Genomic DNA, 21,194 nt, shown 5'->3' with positions numbered 1-21,194 from the left:
TACAGCAAACTATTGTTCTCTTCCAATTACTTCCGCAGTCGAGGAAACAGGCGGAAGTCAACAAAGACCACAGCCTGTTGTGTTCCTGCGCTGAGATACGAGGTAACACATTTGACTCCAAATGAAGTAGTCCGTCTAACTTAACACTGTCACACACGTTTAATGTCATGTTAGCTACTGCTAGTAAAATCAACCCACCCGTGTGTTTTTATTTATTTCAGCAGAATGGCGGAGGAGGAGGACGAGACTGGATACGACGAGGAGTTGGATGACGGATCCAGCGGAATGGATGTCGGCGGCCACGGGAAGAGAAAGAGGCTCTTCTCCAAGGAGCTCCGGTGCATGATGTACGGCTTCGGGGACGACCAGAACCCGTACACGGAGTCTGTTGATATCCTGGAGGACCTGGTGATCGAGTTCGTCACGGAGATGACCCACAAAGCCATGTCTATCGGACGCCAGGGCCGCGTCCAGGTGGAGGACATCGTTTTCCTAATCCGCAAGGACCCCAGGAAGTTCGCCAGAGTCAAGGACCTGCTGACCATGAACGAGGAGCTGAAGAGAGCCCGGAAAGCTTTCGACGAAGCAAATTATGGCTCATAACCCCATTTTTTTTTTTACAACTAATTTGGTGGCTTATTTCCTTTTTCACTCCTAAACTGACCTGACCTGTGTTGTTGAGGGGTTTGATTAGACACGACTTGTTGTCCAAAGGCAGTTTTTTGTGTGATGTTTATTATTTGAATCATCCTATGGCGGTGACGAACAATGTCAAAGTGTTGCACAGATGCCTGGGGGTTATGGTGTCTGGGACTGTCTCAATAAAGAAACTCACATATTGGTTTAACATGCCCAGTCTTTAATGTTCATTTTAGTACCAGAGTAGGTTAACGTTACCCCTGATCTAGACAGTGATATTTACATTCTCAGAGTTCCATGGTCAAACCATAGCTTTTAAAATATCCCATGAGCTCCAGACAGTGTGCAGCCACAGGAGTGTCTTACCTCAACAGTGTTATGAGAGACAGAATAGCTACATTCTCTGGTTCCAGCTTTATTTAATGCCAATGTTAGCTTTTCTTCTGTTCTTCTATGATTGCTAACGTAATACGGAGTGTTAGTTTGACAGTTAAAGACGTCCCCTTTGAAAAGATTTGACTGTTTTCTGACATTTAATAGATAACACAATTAATTGATTGATCTAGAAAATAATCGGCCCATCATTCGCTACTGAAAATAGCAATTATTAGTAAATGTGTTGCACATATGAAAATTGTTCATGCTGAGAATATTGCATGCTTTATCACGTATTGAATTGCATGATGACATTACTTAACCACAGTCTGGGGGGTGGACAGCAATTCCAGGCCTGAAAAACAAGTTTGTATCTTTGTATTTAAAAAAGAAGAAGTAATCTTTTCAAACTAAATGGAAAAAAGAAGAAACAAACAGATTTTATTGATATTCCTCAAAACATTTTTTTTTACACAGACCATAAATATGACAGACCAACTACAAGTGAGCATGTGTTAATTAATTTATTCTGTTCAAGCAAGTTACTTCTCTGTACAGTAGTGGTTGACTGAATTGGTCTAAGCAGTAGATAACAGGCTGCCGTTTTATTGAGATCTACATCTAGATCCGATCTTTACCAGGAGGGGGGGGGGGGGGCTTGCTGATGACGGGGTACGGTGTCAGCTCAGCCACAGGCTGTCTGCATTCACAAGAGAGCAAGTGAGTGTAGCACCCCCCCAGTGACCCCTGCCGGGTGCCCAAGCTGTCTGTTGAGGATTGAGAGAGGCAGTGGACAGGAGGGAGTGTGTGTGTGTGAGAGTTTGAGTGAGTCAGTGGGGAGTCGGATGCATTCAGAATGGGGGTTCACAGGGAGGAGGAGGAGGAATGTCCACGAGTCTTTCTGGTTTTACTGCACATTCTCCATCATCTTGAGGAATTCTGGGAAAGAGAAGAGAGATGGGACGGTGTTATTGAGACGGGAAGTTCAGGTTACAAACTGCAAGTTATCGTTACAAATTTTTGCTGATTTTCATTCATTTCCACAACAGAAATCGAAATATCGTATAAAGCCAGCTTTGACATTCTTGTTTCATTTTGTTGATATATTAGAGTAAAATGCTTTTACAGAGGGAGGTTTAGATATCTATTTTTATCATTTACAACATTAAAGCCTAAATAACCTAAAACCTCACCATACTAGTACCAGATAGGCTACACACTATACAACAAAGAAATATAGGACTCTGGCTGCTACATTTTTTAATGAAATCTTAAATGACTGTACATTCTTTAGAGTTCCACAAACTCTTCCTAAGTCCTAAATAGGATAATACATAACTGGAAACGTTTCACCAACGTCCATCATCATCATCATCATCATCATCATCATGCACCTACCGTCAAAGTCCAGCATGCCGTCTGAGTTCTTGTCTCCATCCTTCATCAGCTCATCAATCTCGTCCTCTGAGACGGGCTCGCCGGTGCTGCGGATGATCTGGGCGAACTCCTCTCTGTCGATGTAACCGTCGCCGTTCCTGCGCACAAATGTACAGGATTGCAAACATGAGCAAATATACAAAAATACCGATATCAGAACAATGAGTACAGCATTACAGAGTGAAACAACGCTCTGTACACAGTGACGGCGTGACGTACTTGTCGAACACACGGAAGCACTCCGCCAACTCTTCCTCGCTCTTGCCAGCCTGGTCCTCCTTTAGCAGCCTCACCATCATGACCAAGAACTCCTCGAAGTCGATGGTACCGCTACCTGAGGGGGTACAAAGGAGCCATGTGACCAATTAACAAAGGCCCAACGGCCGTGCGCTCCTTTGTGGGACACGACATGTTCGCTATATTCTTTGCGCACAGTTTTACGCACGAACTACAGTAAAAGGAAACACATAGATAAGTTATTCCCGATATTTAATGATTATAATATAATGATTTGTATAATTGAAAACAAAACCAAAACGAATTGCCTGCTGATAGGTGTCAATATTGTCTTTGCGCATGTGCGCTATAGTCTCTGCGCACAGTTTTACGCATGAACAGTAAAAGGAAACACATGGAGATAAATTATTCCCGGTCGTTATAATATAATGATTTGTATTATTGAATGCAAAACCAAGAATTGTCTGCTGATGGGGGGGGGGGGGGGGGGGGGGGGGGCAATATTCTCTCTGTGCGCTTAACCAACGCCTAATCACAGATGTGGAATACATATAAAAAGTGATTGCGCACAACGTGGCACGCTGCGTCGCCGTCACGCCGCGTTATCCGTCGCTCACCATCCTCATCGACCTCCTCGATGATCTCATCCAACTCCTCTCTCGTCGGGTTCTGGCCCAACATCCTCATCACCTGGCCCAACTCCTTGGTGCTGATATCACCGCCACCGTCGGTGTCAAACATGTCGAAGGCGGCCTTGAACTCTGGAGGAAGAGGAGATGTAAGACCGTCAAGGTGAGACCACTGAAAACAACCATAGGCCTCCTGTCATTTGATTAATACATTACTGGTTACCGGCCCCGGTAACGAGATTGCTAAAGTAACGCGTTACTGTAGCCTGTACTCACCAGCCAGCATTTCCTCGCTCAGGTAGGAGCGGGCCTCTTGTTGAGCGTCAGTCTGGAAGAAAACAGATCATTCACTCACTACACGGGCTTCATTGATGATTCCAGTTAAAACCACACTAATTGGGCCAATATAGCCGCGAGGCCCATAGCCCGTGCCATACTCCTTTTTTAAGGGAATATTACTAACAGCATTGTACTCGTTTATAACATCACCAAAGCTCAAAGGAACAGTAGAGTTACAGATGACAGGAATATTACATCGAGTTATCATTTACTGTATGATTAGTGTTGGTGATGACGACATGCTTTCACGGGCCGTGTGTTGCAGGATTTCGTGGTGCGCGTTTCGAGCTATTTCAGGCTCAACACATTAAGCTCGCTGTATATGGCCCGCAGACATCTAATCCTGGGGAATCTGTCGCCGAAGCACAATCCGCACCTTCCCAGCTGACACCCACCCAGCTCCCCGTCTCCACTTTCTGCCACCAGCAGTAATATTTGCAACAGATTACTCATTGATTAATTATGAATTATATTTAAATATACTAAAACTAAGTATGGATATATAAACTCAAAAAATGTAAAAAAAGAAAAGTGAAGCAATTTGAAGGGGAAGCCAACATATTCAGATCTAGTCCTTATCAAAAGAAGGAAACATGCTTCTCAACAACTTGTTTTTTTAAGACTTCCATATATCTTTATTGATAAATCCTCTTGCTATCATCATTATTTGCTTAGCAAATAAATAGTTGTTTGCTGGTTAAGAGACCAACTTTGAAAAAGTTCAACGGGTCATTGTTTGCACAATTTCTTGGTCTTACCATGTTTGTGGATTAGCTTTTCCCTCCCCAGATATCCAAGGAAATAAAAAGCCCAAAAGGAGTGGTCAATCCGTGTGCACCCCAACAGAGAGACTAAACGTCAAGTGAAGATTCAGACACACTTTAAACGGGATGGCCAGGTCCCGCCCCCTTTCTCTCACAGGCCTCCAGATTTAGTATCCTGAACTTTTAGGGTTCTGAGGCCACGGCAAGCCAATCACACTTTGGAGAGGAAAAGCACCTCGTTTCTTTGAGTTGCGGGGTTGAGAAAGTAAAAGAGGTAAATTCTGAGTTTTTGTGTGTGTGTGTGTGATCCGGGTCAAGGTGCAAGAATCTACAGGAAAAAATGTAGCTTTTGGGGGAGACTGCGAAGAGAATATTTCACTGCCTGTCTTCTGGTTTTGTTAAGATTGAGGTGATCAGGAGGTGGGATGTGAGGAAGAAGAGTGACATTTTGTGACAGAAGCCACACAGAAAAGCAGAATACATTCACACAAATCCAATGAATTCACTAGGTTCCTCCCTATATGGCCTCTATATCTCCTAAAATAGCATTTAAAAAGAAATAATACTACTAAAGATCTTAGGCCTTGTAAATGTAAGACAGTGGTGGGGGAGCCTAAGATTTTAAAGTATGCTATGGGTTTTGTGATGATGGAGTTTCAATCTGGGTGTGAAACCCAAAACCGGGACCCCATCTCTCTCTCTCAGCCTCCACCCCCTTTCGCCGTGAATAGCAGGATGATTTTTAGGCTGAGAGACACCCGCTCATCCCGGTGCCACACTGCCAGATGAACTCAACCCGATTCTCCTTATACGGTGGGCGCTTCCTGGAGGGAGGGGCCCGAGGCGAGACACGGCAGAGGTGGATAGGATGCTGAGGAGGGGAGCAGCCATGAAGGAAGGGGAGGGATGCTGGCTTTTTGAGAAGTGGTGGGGCCCTGCAGGCTATATACCCAGAGGGAGACCTGCATGTTCCAAAGGAAGAATTGGTTCCGCGACCGTCTCGAGCCTCCAATGCTGGCCGGCTGCTCGGCCTCACCTCTCGCGCTGGGGGATGAGCCACTGGCGGCATTGATTTCTGTGCTGGGAGACCACTACGAGAAGATCGATGGCAGATAGTTATGACAGAAAACGAGTTGGGAGGGATCAATTTAAACTACATAATTGAAAATGTCCTCAGATATGACAGGGAGATGGTACACAGCACTGTTTATGCAAATATAGGCAGCTCAGAGAGCAGCGTGGAGGCTAGTTTGAAGTTCAGGACTGGAATAGAGAGATAAGACCAAGAATGTGTGTGTGGAAAGGTAGATTGTTGGTGGTGTAGAAATTGCATGTGCTTGTGTGTTGGTGTGTATGATCACCTTTCTGTGTGGTTGTGTGTCAGAGAGTCCTAAGGCCAGACAGACGAGATTAACACAAGCATGAAAACATGCACGGCAGAATAACTTGCAGAGATGAACAAGGAGAAAGGTGGATTTATTTAGAAAGCACAGAACAGGCTGGAGCAGGTATTTAGTTTGAAGGAGGAGGAGGAGGAGGAGGGGGGGGGGGGGGTCTAAGCTAAGTGGTGTAGCATTTCTGGAGAAGCGGCAGCTGCAAAAGGGGACAGCTGGCTCAACGGAGGCTGCTAGCCTTCGTCTTAAAAGGTTTGAACGGACGGATATTTATAGGATTCGTCACCGAGCTCCTGGGTTTCAAGTGGGAAGGGGATGGGGGGGGGGGCGTCTCAGGAACAACATCATATCATAATTGCACAATGTTGCGTGTAAAGTTTGCTCTGAGCAGATTCCTCATCAGACAGCGTGCTTTGTATTCTCTCTGAGAAAGGGTGACCAAGGAATGTAGAGCTGGCCCTCGCTACTGGACGTTCTCCATCATCTTCAGAAACTCTGGGGGGACAAAAGGGAGGTCAATGGTCAATCAAGCCAACCCCCACCCACCGATCCATCACATGATCGAAACCACTGAACACTGTGTGGGCTGCAAAGTGTGTGTTTGGGTGTGGACGAAACCTCTGTGTGAACTCTTGGGTTGAAGTGAAATCATGGAGAACATGTGATTGTGATGCATAAACGCTGTATGTGATGAGCAATTATATGTTCCTGTCCCTCCTCATGTCTGCTTGTTTCAACGGGATAGTTTTAAAGTAAGGACTAATATCTCTATATGCTCTATTCATCATTTCATTTTCATTCACATGTTGAAATGGCTCATATATCTCTCCCACTCTCTCTCTCTCTCTCTCTCTCTCTCTCTCTCTCTCTCTCTCTCTCTCTCTCTATATATATATATATATATATACACACATTCACACACACACACACACACACAAGGAACAAGTCAACGTGTGACTGTAGTCCATATATTGTGAGTAAGCTGCTATTTAGATTAAGATTTACATTAATGAAAGGGGAAGTAAACACAATCATTGTGCTTTGTAACAGCACAGATAATTGTGATACATCAAGGTTTAGGTTCCTCTAAATAGGTGTGAAAAGTGAGATTTGATGGTTACAGTCTCTAAACATTCCTCTGATATGAGGCATTTATAATAAATAGTGATTCAACCAAAAAGTATTTCATTTACAGGGACTTATATAAAGGAATAGGCCTACTTCTGCATTCTGGGAAATATGCGTATTTGCTTTCTTACCAAGAGTGAGATGTAAAGATGAGATTGACATCAACGCAGAGATACACTTTTATATGTATATACATTGTCTTTTTCTTCTGACTGTTAAGTTGATGTTGTATGTTACTTTGTAACTTTTCCAAGGTTATGTGCTTCAAACAGAGAGAGAGAGCTTGATACCACTCCTAAATCGGACTGATTATGAAGCAGCTGGTTATCTGAGAGTAACATAAAGACGGAAACATTTGAGAGCTGTATTTACCTTCTCATCTAACTCTGAAAAAGAGAGCGAATAAGTGTCACTGTATACTGTGACAGTATAACTGAAAATGTTGTGAGCGGATGTGGAAGTCTAGTCTCTCCCTCTGATGATACTGCAGACATTATGGAAGACGCTGCGCAGTCCACAGGAGAAGAAGAAACGCTTCTGGCTCGATACAAAGCTTAATCTTACCATCAAAATCAATCTTTCCGTCTTTGTTTGTGTCGCCTTCACCGAACATCTCGTCAATATCCTCTTCTACCACTGGCTCTCCAGTGAGATGGAGGATTTCTCCAAACTCCTCCCGGTCGACGAAACCATCTCCGTTCCTGAGGATAAGAAGCAACATCAAATGAAAACGTGGAAAAACGAATCTCCCGCCTACCTGCTGCTCTCCTACATCACCACGCAAACACACACACACACACACACACACACACTGGACGTATTCATTAAAAACAGGTTTAGTTTATTTTTAAAGTTCAGGCCAGTTTTCATCAATACTTCTATCATTCCGCAGCCTTAACTGTGGCCTGTGGCTTAACTAAGTCAATAGTTTTGCTGGATATAACTTTTTTTAAATAAATGCATAGCACAAGGATCCCTTAAATTTGGTTGTTAAAGAACTTTGACCAATATACTAAGTGGGATATTTTGCAGTTGAAGAATGTCAGTGCCGGACAAAATCTGTAACGGTGGCACAATTTCTAAAGGGCCTCTTTCTGTGCTGCAATGTTCATGTAATCAGCCAACGTGTACGCTGATACAACATATCTGTGATGAGATAATATCGATACCCGATGTATTGGTCCAGATGCTGTATTGATCAGGCTCTCGTCCAATCTGTTATAATACTGAGGAATCAGTCCTGGCTCACATACAGTGTCATTTTGGACATGTTGCCATGTTGAACATGGTAGCAGACAGTTGCTTATTTACACATCCAGCACATACGGAGCATAGATTCATTTTGAGTTGTGTTTGTGGCCACTTTGGGAATGTCAGTCCCCTTACAATCAATGTACTCCTTCAAATTATAGCTGTGTATTTGTCTTTTACGGAGCTTTTTATACAGTAGTTTCAGCTCAATGTTTAGCTGTCCGGCCCTCAGCTTTACTGTTGTGGTTCACTCTCTGTTCTCATAGTGTTGTCTTTGGCTACAGCAGGTCAGCTGTTCTCAGTGAAAAAGCTCTTAAAAATCCCACTGTACACTCCCTGCTCAGAACCAAACAGCAGACAGACAAAGTCAGCCACTTGAAATAAATAGTGGAGCATTTAGCAGCTAAAGAGACAGATATATCCCTCAGGAGTTAGAGATCAAACACAGTGAATATATATATATATATATATACATATGTAATTATAACAATTATCCAACAATGGTGAGTATATATACAGTGCTAAAAGATAATGCTTAAAGGTGCCCAAAATATTTTCACAATGTAGCTATTTTGGAAGGGAAGTTATCCGATGCTTTGTCAATAGTATCGCATAAGATTTATAAATAAAGTTTTTTGATGCACTTTTTTCAAAGTGTTCAAAAAAGGTTCTGCAGGCCATTAAAATGTTGCCTATTTCTCAAATATTCTAATTGATGGGCTTTTCAATTCAGCCACAGCACAAGATGAACGTCTTGAATGCGGTAACACGTGGTAGTTTGTATTTGTCTTTGCATCAGTATTACGAGTCATACTTGTCAAAAATACGGAAGCATTCTGAAAGCTCTTCTTCACTCTTTCCAGCCTGGTCCTCCTTGAGCTGTTGCACCATCATGACCAAGAACTCCTCGAAGTCGATGGTACCGCTGCCTGAGGAGAGAGGGGGGAGGGGGGACTTAAAGGGAAGGAAGCTACATGTGCAGTGCAACCTGAGCACCATCTCCACTCGTTGTAGCATCCTCTATACGCAGGGATTCCCAAAGTGTGGTGCGCGCACCCCCGAGCTGCCTCTAGGGGGTGCGCGAGAGGAAAAATGTAATGGTGGTCTAATGGTGTAATAATTAATATAAAATATAATTTAAAAAAATTTAAGAGGGATTTTTCACAAAATAAAAACATGAATTATAAAAATTCCCTTTGAAAGATTTAAATTAAAAATTAAAAACTTACAATTTAATAAATAAATGCACTTCAGCTCCTGCCGCCACGTACACACTAGCTAGCCTAGCTTGTGCAGCTAACGTCAGCTAACAGCTAACTTCATTCATTCAGCAACATTCATGCAAATATGCTAAACTGGCTGAAATCGGGGAAACTGTCAGGTGGGACATCTGAAGCTATCAGTCATAAAAGAGGAGAGGGACAGAGAGAGAGAGAGAGATTACATCATATTACAGTCAGGATGTTTTCCTGACTCCTGGAGCAAAGGGCTCATTTCACCCATTCATAAGAGTGGTGACAAGTCAGACCATAGTAACTACTGCGGCATCTGTGTCAGCAGCTGTCTCGGTAAATTATTCTGTAGTATTCTCAATAAAAGAATACTACATTTCCTTGACGAACACTCCATCTTGAGTAAAAATCAAATTGGCTTCCTCCCAAAACACCGGACCACCGACCATGTATATACCCTTCATACTTTAATTAACAAACATGTCCACCAAACAAAAAATGGTAAAATATTTGCTTGGTTTATTGATTTCAAGAAAGCCTTCGATTCTATTTGGCATGAAGGGCTCTACTACAGACTTCTACAGTGTGGAATAGGGGGCAAAGTGTATGATCTGGTTAAATCAATGTATTTGGAAAATAGATGTGCTGTTAAAATTGGAGACAAACAAACTGAATCCTTCACCCAGAAAAGAGGTGTTCGTCAGGGTTGCAACTTAAGTCCGACCTTATTTAATATATATATATAAATGAACTTGCTGTTGAGTTGGATCAATGTGCTGCTCCTGGGCTCCCCCTCCTAGATAGAGAGGTGAAGTGTCTGCTTTATGCCGATGACCTGGTTCTACTGTCCCCTACTGAACAAGGACTACAGCAACAGCTGGACATAGTGGAAAAGTTCTGTCATAACTGGGCCCTGGCAGTAAACATGAAGAAAACCAATGTCATGATTTTCCAAAAACGCCCCAGATGTCAGGAGAACAAATACCAGTTTACCATAAACACCAACATGATTGAACATAGTATGAGTTATACCTACCTTGGTATAACCATAACTGCATCAGGGAGTTTCAACATGGCAGTAAATGCACTAAAAGAAAAAGCTCGAAGAGCTCTACACGCAATTAAGAGAAAATTTTATAATTCTCAAATCCCAATTAAAATCTGGCTTAAAATCTTTAACAGTGTCATCCAGCCCATTGTGCTGTATGGTAGTGAAGTATGGGGTCCACTCAGTCATCACAGTTATACCCGCTGGGACAAACATCCAACAGTCTCTACACGCAGAATTCTGCAGACACATTTTACACGTACACAGAAACACACCAACAAATGCATGTAGAGCAGAACTAGGCCGATACCCACTGATCATTAACATTCAAAAGAGAGCACTCACATTCTTCAGTCACCTTAAATCCAGCCCCCCAGACACCCTCCACTCCAAAGCCCTCCAAAGCCAAGAGCTGAGCCCAGAGAAGAGTCCCCTATGTCAGCTGGTGCTGAGACTAACTGCCTCCTCTCAGACACACGGGGACCAGTCTCTCAACAACACTGCTCTCCAAACACCAACCAGAGTAAAACACATCATGGCGAGATGTAAAGAAGCACTGGAGCACTGGAGAGAGGAAACTGGGGGCCAAAGCAGACTAGAATGTTATCTGGCCCTAGAGAGAGACTATGAATTGGCAGGGTATCTCTCTACTGTCAGAGATATAAAACAGAGACAGAACCTCACCAAGTACAGGCTCAGTGACCACAAACTGGAGATTGAAACAGGACGACACAAAAAGTCATGGCAACCAAGAGAGAATAGAACATGTGGTCACTGTGGGACCGGTGAGGTTGAGAGGGAGAGGCACTTCCTCCTAAAATGCAAAACATTCCATAAAATTAGGAACATCTACCTAAACAAATTTGACTCTGTGATTTCAGATTTTAAAAAATCTAGTGATATCTCAAAATTAAAAGTCCTCCTAGGAGAAGGAGATAGGGCGTACCTTGCTGCCCAGTATGTACTAACATGCCACAACCTGAGGGACAGTAGTTGACGCTTTGGCGATGCCGTTCCTGGGCGTTCATGCCAATGGAGCAGATCTGAGTTTGGGTTGAATTGGGAGAGAAACGGAAAGAGAGAGAGATCTATCTATCCATGGATCTCTCTCTCTCACTTCGCTCCTCCCTTTGCTTCGATGTCGGAGAGCTGCGGTGGCCTACAGGTAACGTGGGAGCAATGGGGGCTCTGTCTCAGACCACTTTTGAGATGTTGTATTAATATTATTGTTATATTGACATTGTTGTGTATTGATGTTATTGTATGTTAAATTTTTTTGATGCTTTGGCAATACTGTTTTTTAAACTTTCATGCCAATAAAGCAAAATTTGAATTGAATTGAATTGAGAGAGAGAGAGAGAGAGGAATTGGAGGCGAGAGAAACGGAGAGGTGAGTTGGGGAGAGACCGGGAGAAGAAATCGAGCAGGAGTCCGAGAAAGATGAGACGGAGGAGACCGAAAAGGAGGAAGGGATAGCACAGACAAATGGGGAGCACATAGGCCCATCGCGGAGTCAAGGTGAAAAAAAGAGGAAAGGAGAGTGAGCATCAGACTGGGGAAAAAAAGAGGAAATATGATGAAAAGTATCTGGGTCTGGGCTTCACTTGGATTGGCAATGCAAATTGTCCAAAGCCACAGTGCGTGGTGTGTAGTGAGGTTCTGGCTAACAGCTGTCTGAAGCCCTCTTATTTACGTTGCCACCTGAACACCAAGCATGCCAGTGCAAGTTAAAAGACCCTTACATTGTTTATATCGAAATTGGAGGAGTTACAAAACAGCCAAAAAGAACTGCAGTCTCATTCATGTGTTGGGTCTACAAAACACGCACTGCGGGCTTCATATCTGGTCAGTTACAGAATAGCAAGAAAGGGGCTACCTCACACAATCGCCAAAGAGATGGTGGAATGTATGATTGGAGAGAGAAAAGCAAAAAAGTTGGACATGATCCCGGTGTCCAACAACACTGACGAGCCACATATGTGGCCAATCTGGCCAATCTTCTGGTGTACGTCCGTTACCTTTTCCAAGGCACGGTGCAGGAAGATTTTTTGTCTTTTTTATCTTGTAAACAAACGCCACGTGCGAGCAAACTGTTCTCTCATTGGTCCGATTTGTATGCGGCTATAAATAGGCTCTGTTGCTTTTTTTTTTTTTAAGGTGTGGGGGATTGGGGGTGTGTGAACCCGGTCGGGATGTAGAAGGGGGTGCGCGGCCTAACAAGTTTGGGAACCGCTGCTCTAAGTCATAAACAAGTCTATATAATAAAGTCATAGTATAGCATGTCATAAAAAAGTCATAAAAACGTTATAGTATAGTACATCGTATTCATAGTAGTAAAATGCAAATTGGGTAATCTTTTCTTTCAATCAGAGCAGTGAACGTGCCACCCAAACAAAGAATAATGAATAGAAAGACTTATTATTTGTCTTAATAACTATTATCCACCAAATAATTCAGTTCAAAACAGTTTTAAGGTCTTAAATCCATCAACTGACTCATTCCCAAACTCAGGTGCAGGTGAGATTTATTTGGGTGTGGCTATAGTTACCACACAGTACACGGGATGCAATATATTAGCGTTTGAATATGAATTTGCAAACATAGACAGCTTAACAATGTTAAAAGGATCAATTGTGGAGTTACTTGCAACAGCTTAAACTTTTGATGTGACTTGTTGCATGTATGATTTAAAATATCTGCAATCTGCAAAGCAATAGACAAAATGTTCTTTTGTAATATGCAGTGTTATTTCATGACTGCTAATGGGTCATAATGTGTGGAGTTTTGTGTAAACTGTGCCATGGAAAACATAGTGAACGCTGGACTAGCAAGTAGTGAATTCATAAACATTAAACAGGAGACATAGAATTCTCATAGAATTCTATGCCCAGAACAGAATAGAATGCTGGATGGAACATGTGTGTTCCATGACAAGTTAGAATGTTGACTTGTCATCTTATGTATAAAGCCAGATGGCTTGTGCCAACCTCAGTAACCTCAGTATCTTCAACAACTCAACACCCAGGTAGTACCCCTGGCTTCTCTGAGCCAATGCTGACGGTGAGTGTTTGAACTGTGGAACTGACACAGTCGCGCTCTTGAGTCCTGCATGGTGACAGGAGTCGGCATGTGGGGCAAGCCGCAGGCTGCCGTCAGCATTGTGTAAAGATGGTTGACCAGTCTTCAATGCTACCTGGGAGCAGGTAAGAAACCAAACTCATGTCGTGTAAACCAGTAGCATATCTGACCTGTAACTTTGGATTTAGAATAGACTTTGACTGCTACCACTTTGACGCTACTAATTTGGCTCAGGATGTTTGGTGCCACCATAGTGATTTTAGGATTACCAAATCCCTCCTTTAATATCAAGTTGTTAACATTGATTATTTACTGAGAGTAAAGTACAGTAAAACTTAGAGAGCTTTGCTCATAGGAGTGATATTTTGAAATATAGTATTTATACTCATACAGTTGTAAAATAATTAACGATGTAAAATGTTGGGATTTACTCTAACCTCCTACATTAGGACAGTGTTGTTATGCTCTCATTCACTCACACGTCTCTCTGGCTCTCGCTCTCTGGCTCCTACTCTATCAGCTGACAGTGGGCGATTTCGCCACGGCCTCCCTCAGTCAATCATATATTTCCCGTCAAACTTTAAAGACCTGTTGTCTCCTCTGCAGTCAGTTGTCATTTCAGAATCGATGTGACCCTCCTCCCCATTCATCATCACATCCGGTGCTCAAGGTTTCTTCCACTGAGCTCAGTCCTACTCCACATGCCATCATCTATATATGACTGTGGTCAGGCTTCCTGAGGGGCTCCCTGGTAGTTGCCCTGGCTTCTCGGAGCCAAGCTGACGGTGAGCGTTCGAACTGTGGGGAAGACTCAGTCGCGCTCTTAAGTCCTGCATGCGTGTGGGGCAAGCCACAGGCTGCCGTCAGCGTTGTGCAAAGATGGTCGACCAGTCTTCAATGCTACCTGGGGGCAGGAAGTCTGCGTGCCGGTCTGCCTCAGAGCTCACTTCAGGCTTCCGGTGCGTCCGATGTAGGATGCTGTGGTAAGATACTCACACCAAACTGCTGTAAAATAATTAACTAACTGTAAAATGTTGGGATTTACTCTAACTTCCTACATTAGGACAGTCTTTGTTTGCTCTCATTCACTCACTCTCTCTGGCTCTCACCAATAAAAAAAAAGTCATAGTTTAGCATGTCAATCAAAGTAATAAATAAGACATAGTACAGTATGTCCAAAACAGTCATAAAAAAGTCGTAGTATAGTATGTCGAAAAAAGTGATAAACGGTCATAGTATAGTATGTCATGTTATCATTATTACTGACTTTGCTTCTTCACCGGAGTCTCTGTGCTTTCTCACCTCGCAGGTTTCCGTGGATCCTGGTGATACCTGGACCCTGGTCTGGCCTCCTGCCGTGGTTCTGTCATATGCATTGAATGTGTTGTAACTCTGTAATGTTGTTCATTCTGTACACATGACATCTATTGCACTTCTGTCCATCCTGGGAGAGGGATCCCTCCTCTGTTGCTCTCCCACAGGTCTCTCCCTCTTTTCTCCCCGTTAAAGGGTTTTTTTTGGGGGAGTTTTTCCTGTTTAGATGCGAGGGTCCCGGGACAGAGGATGTCGTATGTGTACTGATTGTAAAGCCCTCTGAGGAAAATTTGTAATTTGTGATTTTGGACTATACAAAAATAAATTGAATTGAATTGAATTGAATTGAATTGAATATGTCGAAAAAAGTGTGTTGAAAACGTCATTAAAAAAAGTCATGGCATACTATAGCATCAATTTATCAAACTTATCACAAGACGTTTAAGATGTACAACATCACGTATTTCTAGCCATTTCCCTGTCTTCTCTTGAGATGTTTTATTTACTTTTACTATATCTCCTATTCTGCCTCTGATAAGCCTTGCTTAAAGGACACCAATATTACACAGAAATGTCCATTTACTTCACAAGGAATCGTACTCTGCCTATGACAACCGCTGCTGTCTTTTGTATCTCCGGGTTAGGGTTAAAGATTGAGACTTCTGACATTTGACAAAAGATCAGCGTCAAAAACTGCCGGCCGTCAAGTTGAAAAACGAGGGCATTTAACAGGCAGGTAGAACCTAATCAGAATGCTGTTGAAATGCATTGTGGGAATGGTGATATCCAATGTTTTTGACTCATTCTGGGGATTAAAAGTCAGGATATCTCAGCCTCTGCTGCTTTGATTCTTACCGTTCTCTCTTAAAAGTCACCCAACATTATGAAAGTACAGTAACTCTTTAACGTGCAAGAGTCTTACAAAACACAGCTTTTTCTCATGGCTAAGTAATTATGCCTCTTCTGGATTGGAAAAATCACATAACCCCCCTTAAGAAATAGGGAATATTCAAGCGAGCTGCCCTTCAATCATCCGTGAATGTCTATGAGATGCCTTTTCTATTTGTTGATCACACAATGACCTCACCGTCCTCATCCACCTCCTCAATGATGGCATCCAACTCCTCCCTCGACGGGTTCTGTCCCAGCATCCTCATCACCTGGCCCAACTCCTTGGTGCTGATGTCACCGCCACCGTCGGTGTCGAACATGTCGAAGGCGGCCTTGAACTCTGGACGAGAGAAGGAAATAGATAAAAATTCGTAAAACTCTAAACTGGCAAAACTTAGGTAGGCAGGTTGTAAAAATCAATCGATGGAATTACCAAGAAAAACTTCCATAAACCCCTTTTTTATAGCTGCTTATTCATTGATCTGCCGCTCCTCTTGGAACCAGCTTTAGTATAGGGGAAGACATCAAGTGTAATACACCAATTAATTGAAGTAATTAATAAATAATGAAGGACTGACCTGCAATCATCTCCTCGGTCAGGAAGGAGCGGGCATCACTTTGGGCGTCAGTGGGCTTCAGAGAGACGAATGGAAAAAGGTGGGAGGTTAACAGGAGAGGTGATTAGAAAGGGAGACGTTATTAGTTGTATTCACCAGCAGCTGCATAATGACATGTCATTAATAAAACATGATTGTGGCAGAGTCAAAGAGGATAACAGCGTCTTCATCAGGACTCAGCCACTCACACAATCACCCACATTTGGATTCTGCTGCTTCAGGTGCTGTCATAGACAAAGTGACAGCCAAGGACTGGAAATAGCCTCATGTCAGGTAAGAACTCATGTTTAATCCTCTGCCAGCTGTCTGCACTTGTTGAATGATGGTTCTTAAAGGGGAACGCCACTCCCTTCACACATTTAGGGCTTTTGTTTGATTGGGGAGACGTTGCAGACTGTTGAGGTTTTTCACTGAAACTGTATTGTTTTTCTCTGCTGCTGCCGTCAGATCCAACAACATTCCCACTGGTAGTTGTTCTCCCACTCCTACCATCTTGCTCTCACATCCAGACATGATGCCTGATGACATCACAACTTTACATTGCAATTTTCTAAGAGGAGCATTGTGTGGAGTTGATCAAAGCATTGCAATACTTATACTTATAAATTAAATTTGAATCTGAGACGTAACATAGTGATATTTCTCTGTCGTGTGAAAGTACAATGTTTTCCTCTGAAGTAGAAGTACACAGTAAGTAGCAGGCTATACAAGTGCTTTCTGGGCATTTGGATTAGTTATTTGGGGACACAATGAGTTAGAATAGTAACATGATTCAATGTAATTTATTTCTAAACATCATAATAAGTCTATAGCTGTTCAGGGCTCTTTTAGTTTGCCTAAGGATAAAGTCTGACTCTGGTGTTTTTCCCTGAAACAGAGTGTATTTCACCGATGTTTCGACGCAACTATGTCATGGCAGGTGTATCGCTGAGGACCCAGGAAGTGCACGTAGTGTAATAAGCAACAACATCTGCATAGGGAGGAGGTCAGGGTGGATGGGAGGGTCGAAAAACACCGTACTTTCACCCATGAGACCGCTGTCCGAGTCCGGAAAAGTCAGCGTAGACTTATTTGTCACATAACTTCAATACTTTAGTAACCGCCACTTCCGAAGTCATTTTAACCACAATCTCTTCCTAAACCTAACCAAGTACTTTTCTTGCCTAAACAGGTTCTACACTGCAGGGAATTGTGCAGGTGCACTGATCGCTCATGTTGCTGGACATTTCATAAGAAAACAGAAAACGAACATAACCTTTTGTGAGAAATCATATGATCTGTTGTAGGAGAATATGTTGCTGACTTAAATTGAGTTGTATTCCCCAGTAAATGCTGTATCCTGGTCCACGGTAGTCCAGGAGGACAGTCAATTATTTCCCCTCTCTCCCAGTTTGCTTGACAGAACCTCATCAATAACCGCAATATATAGAAGGCCACACAAGCCCACCCATTAGTTCACTGTAAAACTATTTGGGAGAGGATTAGAGAGGGATTTTCTCAAGGTGAATGTCCTAAATTAGGACACTCAGAGAAGGCAGCAGGTCTTCTCACTTTACTCAGCTGCTCGCTTCCTATCTTTAGTAACTCAGATCTAAATATCAAACAAAATCACATCAGTCTTTAAACAAACAGCGAAGAGGACGTAAAAGAAGAAACAGCACTTGTAAAGAAATCCATCTGATAACCCAGCTGTGCTGCACATGAGGACTTGCTGGGTGACCGTGTGGTTTGAAGAATATCCATCTTCTGCCATCTGGTTTTTATCCTCATCGGTTGACAACAAAAGCAAATCCTCAAAATTAAATTTCCGTCTTGTTTACCTCCTTCTCAGTTTTCGGTTTCTTACCATGGCAGCTGGCTGTGCTGAACAACAGACAACAGTAAGAAACGGCAGACGTCGGGGAAGGTTTTCCTGCAACACAGTTCAGGCGGCTTTACTCCCCCCATAAGTACCCTCTCATCCCGCTACACTTTTTCTGAAAATGATCAGGATTGGGCAAGGGGCCCCCCTCCTCAGACAAGAGACAGCCAATCAAATCCGACTTTAGTTTGTGCCCTCGTACAATCTCTTGACGGACATCCCCTTGTGTGGCACTCTCCCCAATCCCCCATATTTAGATAACAGACAAGCTTAGTGAGATTTATTTTTAAAAAAAGAAAAGAAATCACAGTGCAGGCAGCTGGAGGCTGGAGGCTATTTTGGCAGAGGATCAACTGAGCATCTCTGTGCAGACGGACACTTGATTTCACATGCTGGATCAGGAGTGCACGCTCACACACAACACTAGCACTAACACGCACACACACACACACACACACATTACCACCTACCAGCATGCATAGATTCTCTGCCCCTTTCACAGTGTCCGTTAACACATCTATCTGCCCGTCTCCCTGTCTTCACTGCTGCGGACTTGCCCTTGCACTTATGACATCTGTAACTTAAGAGGCGGTCAAATGTACTTATGATCCCACACAACTGTACCCTATTTTACCTATTGGTTTATCTCCCCGTCAACAAGTAAACAAACAAAACCCTCTAGACCAGGGGTTCCCAAACCTTTTCATGCGACAGCCCCCGAAACAGCATTATGGCCGGGGGGGGGGGGGGCCTTTTCCAAGAAGTATTTAAAAACCCATTGACGATACTTCGACAAATGTTAAAAATAATGAATAAATAACATCAATCATTCCATTAGATTCAATATTTCTGTTTTCCATTAAAAGCATTGTTTGTCAGTTCAGTTGAACAACATTCAACATGCATTGTGTGTGTGTGTGTGTGTGTGTGTGTGTGTGTGTGTGTGTCTATCTTGTCAGGTGAGTTAGCATTAGCTAGCTAGCTAGACGCACGCAACTAACTTTTAGCTTAATTTCAGTAGCAGAGCAGCTGCTGTGATGAATGTTGTTTGACTGAAAGATGGTTATGGCAAATAAGAGTCCGATGTCATATATTGTTATAAATTATATTTTATAATAATAATAATTATTATTGTTCTATTTTTTAAATAAATACATATAAGACTTAGTTTGGGTAAATTGGCTTAAATTAAGTATGTTTGTTATGTTATTTCAGTTGAGGATGTAAATTAAAATAAGTCAAACTTTGGTTTGCCGGCACGGTGGCGCAGTGGCTGCGTCAGGATGGAGAGCTGAAGGATTACTTATAGGTTATTACTATTCTTCTTGAGAGGAGCGTGAATGTCTGAGCCAAATTTCAATCCATGGAGTAGTGGGTGAGATACTTTACTTAGAACCAAGGTGGGGAACTAACAGACATCCCTTGCGTGGGTTACAAAACGAACACTATAAATAGAACCAAGAATGAGGAGTTTTATTCGTGTGTTAGATGCACTCTAATATCAAATGTACACTCGCAAGGATTCCTTTTCCACTTCAGACAACCAGGTCAGCTGACAGACGTGTCAATCCGAGAGTCTCTGCTGTTCTTGGTCGACAGTGGAATTTTAAGCAGTAAGGCTCTGCAGTTTCTCAATTCTTTCACTGGAAATCTATTTATGCTCGGCGAACTGTCTCATTGGCATGGAAACAAGAGCAGCTGTGGTATAGCCGTCATGCAGAATATGTGCGTAACATGGGGCAAAGTAGTGTTGTGTTGTATAAGGCATTAAATGCATTATTTATTTTATTTATAACAAATACTGTGGAGCAATTATTTGAGCTGGCATGACTAATCTGGTCTCTAACATTTCAGTCTGCTATAACAGAAAAACCCAAACCAGTTAACCAGTCATTAAGATATTACAAATGAAAGCAGCAGTGGGCTCTCAGCATTTAGATTCTACCAGCACTCATGCTCTCCTGTTCACTTCCTTTCCCCTCCCCTCCTCTTTTCTCCCTTGTCCTATTATATCCATCACACTCCACACCTTTTATTCCCGCCCCTCTACACAACACTCCTTTTTTTTAAACACCCTTCCACTATTCTCCACGTTTTAATCCTCACCATCTCCTCTTTCCATCTTAGCCTCCTCTCACCCCTCTCTGTCATCACCCCTGCCTTCCCCCTTAGGGTCACAGTGTAAGTTCAGCTTCCATGCCGTCCAACTTATGTCACCGCCTTCATTGACTGACAGCACCAGCTGATGCTCTGCCCGGCTCAAGGCTTTTCTCTGGTTAGGTTAGAGAAAAATGTTTTGAAGTGTGAGGTGACTTTGGTTTGCAGAGAGGGAAATCTCTTGTCCTCCTTTTATTCTTTGTTCTCTTTCTTTGTTCTCCTCCTCTTTCCACCTTCTTCTCCTCTATACCTCCTTCTATTCCTGGACATTCTCCGGGGGAGCAGCTGAACCATGCAGACAAACACACCCTATATAAGGCTGGGGGTATGCCATCGCTCCTCCCCCTCCGGCCCTCTATCCCTTCATCCTGATCCCTCCTTCGCTTCTCGTGCCTCTCACTGCCCTTCTTCTGTCCCGTCACTCACACTCACCCTTCCAGCTCCTCTATGCCAACAACCACGTCATTCTAAGTCAAACCATGTTAAATGTTGAAGAGGGTGGTTCTGGGTGTCTTTTAAAAGCGTACAATCTCCAGCAGTATTCATTATTCAAATTGCAAAACATTTATTTGCAAATATGGATACAGAAAAATATTTTTGTGGTGTGTCCTCTTTAAATACCATGTGGTTGTACCCAGTACAACCTGAAAAGCAGTGGGGGGTCTTTTCACACCCTTAACGACTGACTTGTGATAGATCGGCTGTGCATTAGGTGCAAAGTTGTGCAGTGACACACAAGTGTGTGTTTCCAGTTCGACTGTGTATTGGGTTAGAGAGAGTGAGGCGATTGTGCTGTGTGGACA

General features: G+C 42.9%; 3 protein-coding genes across 4 annotated transcripts; 1 reads left to right on the top strand and 2 right to left on the bottom strand.

Annotated features, from left to right (window-relative positions):
• The first annotated feature begins 21 nt into the window (after positions 1-21).
• On the top strand, positions 22-847 carry taf13 (TATA-box binding protein associated factor 13). 2 transcript variants are annotated; one of them, XM_076095394.1, is made up of 2 exons: positions 22-102; positions 222-847. In XM_076095394.1, the coding sequence occupies exon 2, from the start codon at positions 226-228 to the stop codon at positions 601-603; it is 378 nt and encodes a 125-aa protein (XP_075951509.1). In that variant the 5' UTR covers positions 22-102; positions 222-225; the 3' UTR covers positions 604-847. The 2 variants fall into 2 exon arrangements, with proteins under 2 accessions (XP_075951509.1, XP_075951510.1); XM_076095395.1 differs by having other exon boundaries at positions 28-102; positions 225-847.
• A 962-nt stretch (positions 848-1,809) lies between these two features.
• Positions 1,810-4,505, bottom strand: tnnc2.2 (troponin C2, fast skeletal type, tandem duplicate 2). The gene is made up of 6 exons (XM_076095392.1): positions 4,415-4,505; positions 3,594-3,645; positions 3,306-3,449; positions 2,671-2,785; positions 2,413-2,549; positions 1,810-1,953 (listed from the first exon to the last, which is right to left on the bottom strand). The coding sequence occupies exons 1-6, from the start codon at positions 4,415-4,417 to the stop codon at positions 1,922-1,924; spliced, it is 483 nt and encodes a 160-aa protein (XP_075951507.1). The 5' UTR covers positions 4,418-4,505; the 3' UTR covers positions 1,810-1,921.
• Positions 4,506-6,277: 1,772 nt separating this feature from the next.
• Positions 6,278-16,886, bottom strand: tnnc2.1 (troponin C2, fast skeletal type, tandem duplicate 1). Its single transcript, XM_076095338.1, has 6 exons — positions 16,863-16,886; positions 16,335-16,389; positions 15,953-16,096; positions 9,008-9,122; positions 7,507-7,643; positions 6,278-6,309 (listed from the first exon to the last, which is right to left on the bottom strand). The coding sequence occupies exons 1-6, from the start codon at positions 16,884-16,886 to the stop codon at positions 6,278-6,280; spliced, it is 507 nt and encodes a 168-aa protein (XP_075951453.1).
• Positions 16,887-21,194: the final 4,308 nt, after the last annotated feature.

The sequence above is a fragment of the Anarhichas minor genome, unplaced genomic scaffold, assembly GCF_050575085.1.
Source record: "Anarhichas minor isolate MPS153535 unplaced genomic scaffold, ASM5057508v1 ptg000020l, whole genome shotgun sequence".
NCBI lineage: Eukaryota > Metazoa > Chordata > Actinopteri > Perciformes > Anarhichadidae > Anarhichas > Anarhichas minor.
This window is presented reverse-complemented; position numbering and strand designations above follow the sequence as displayed.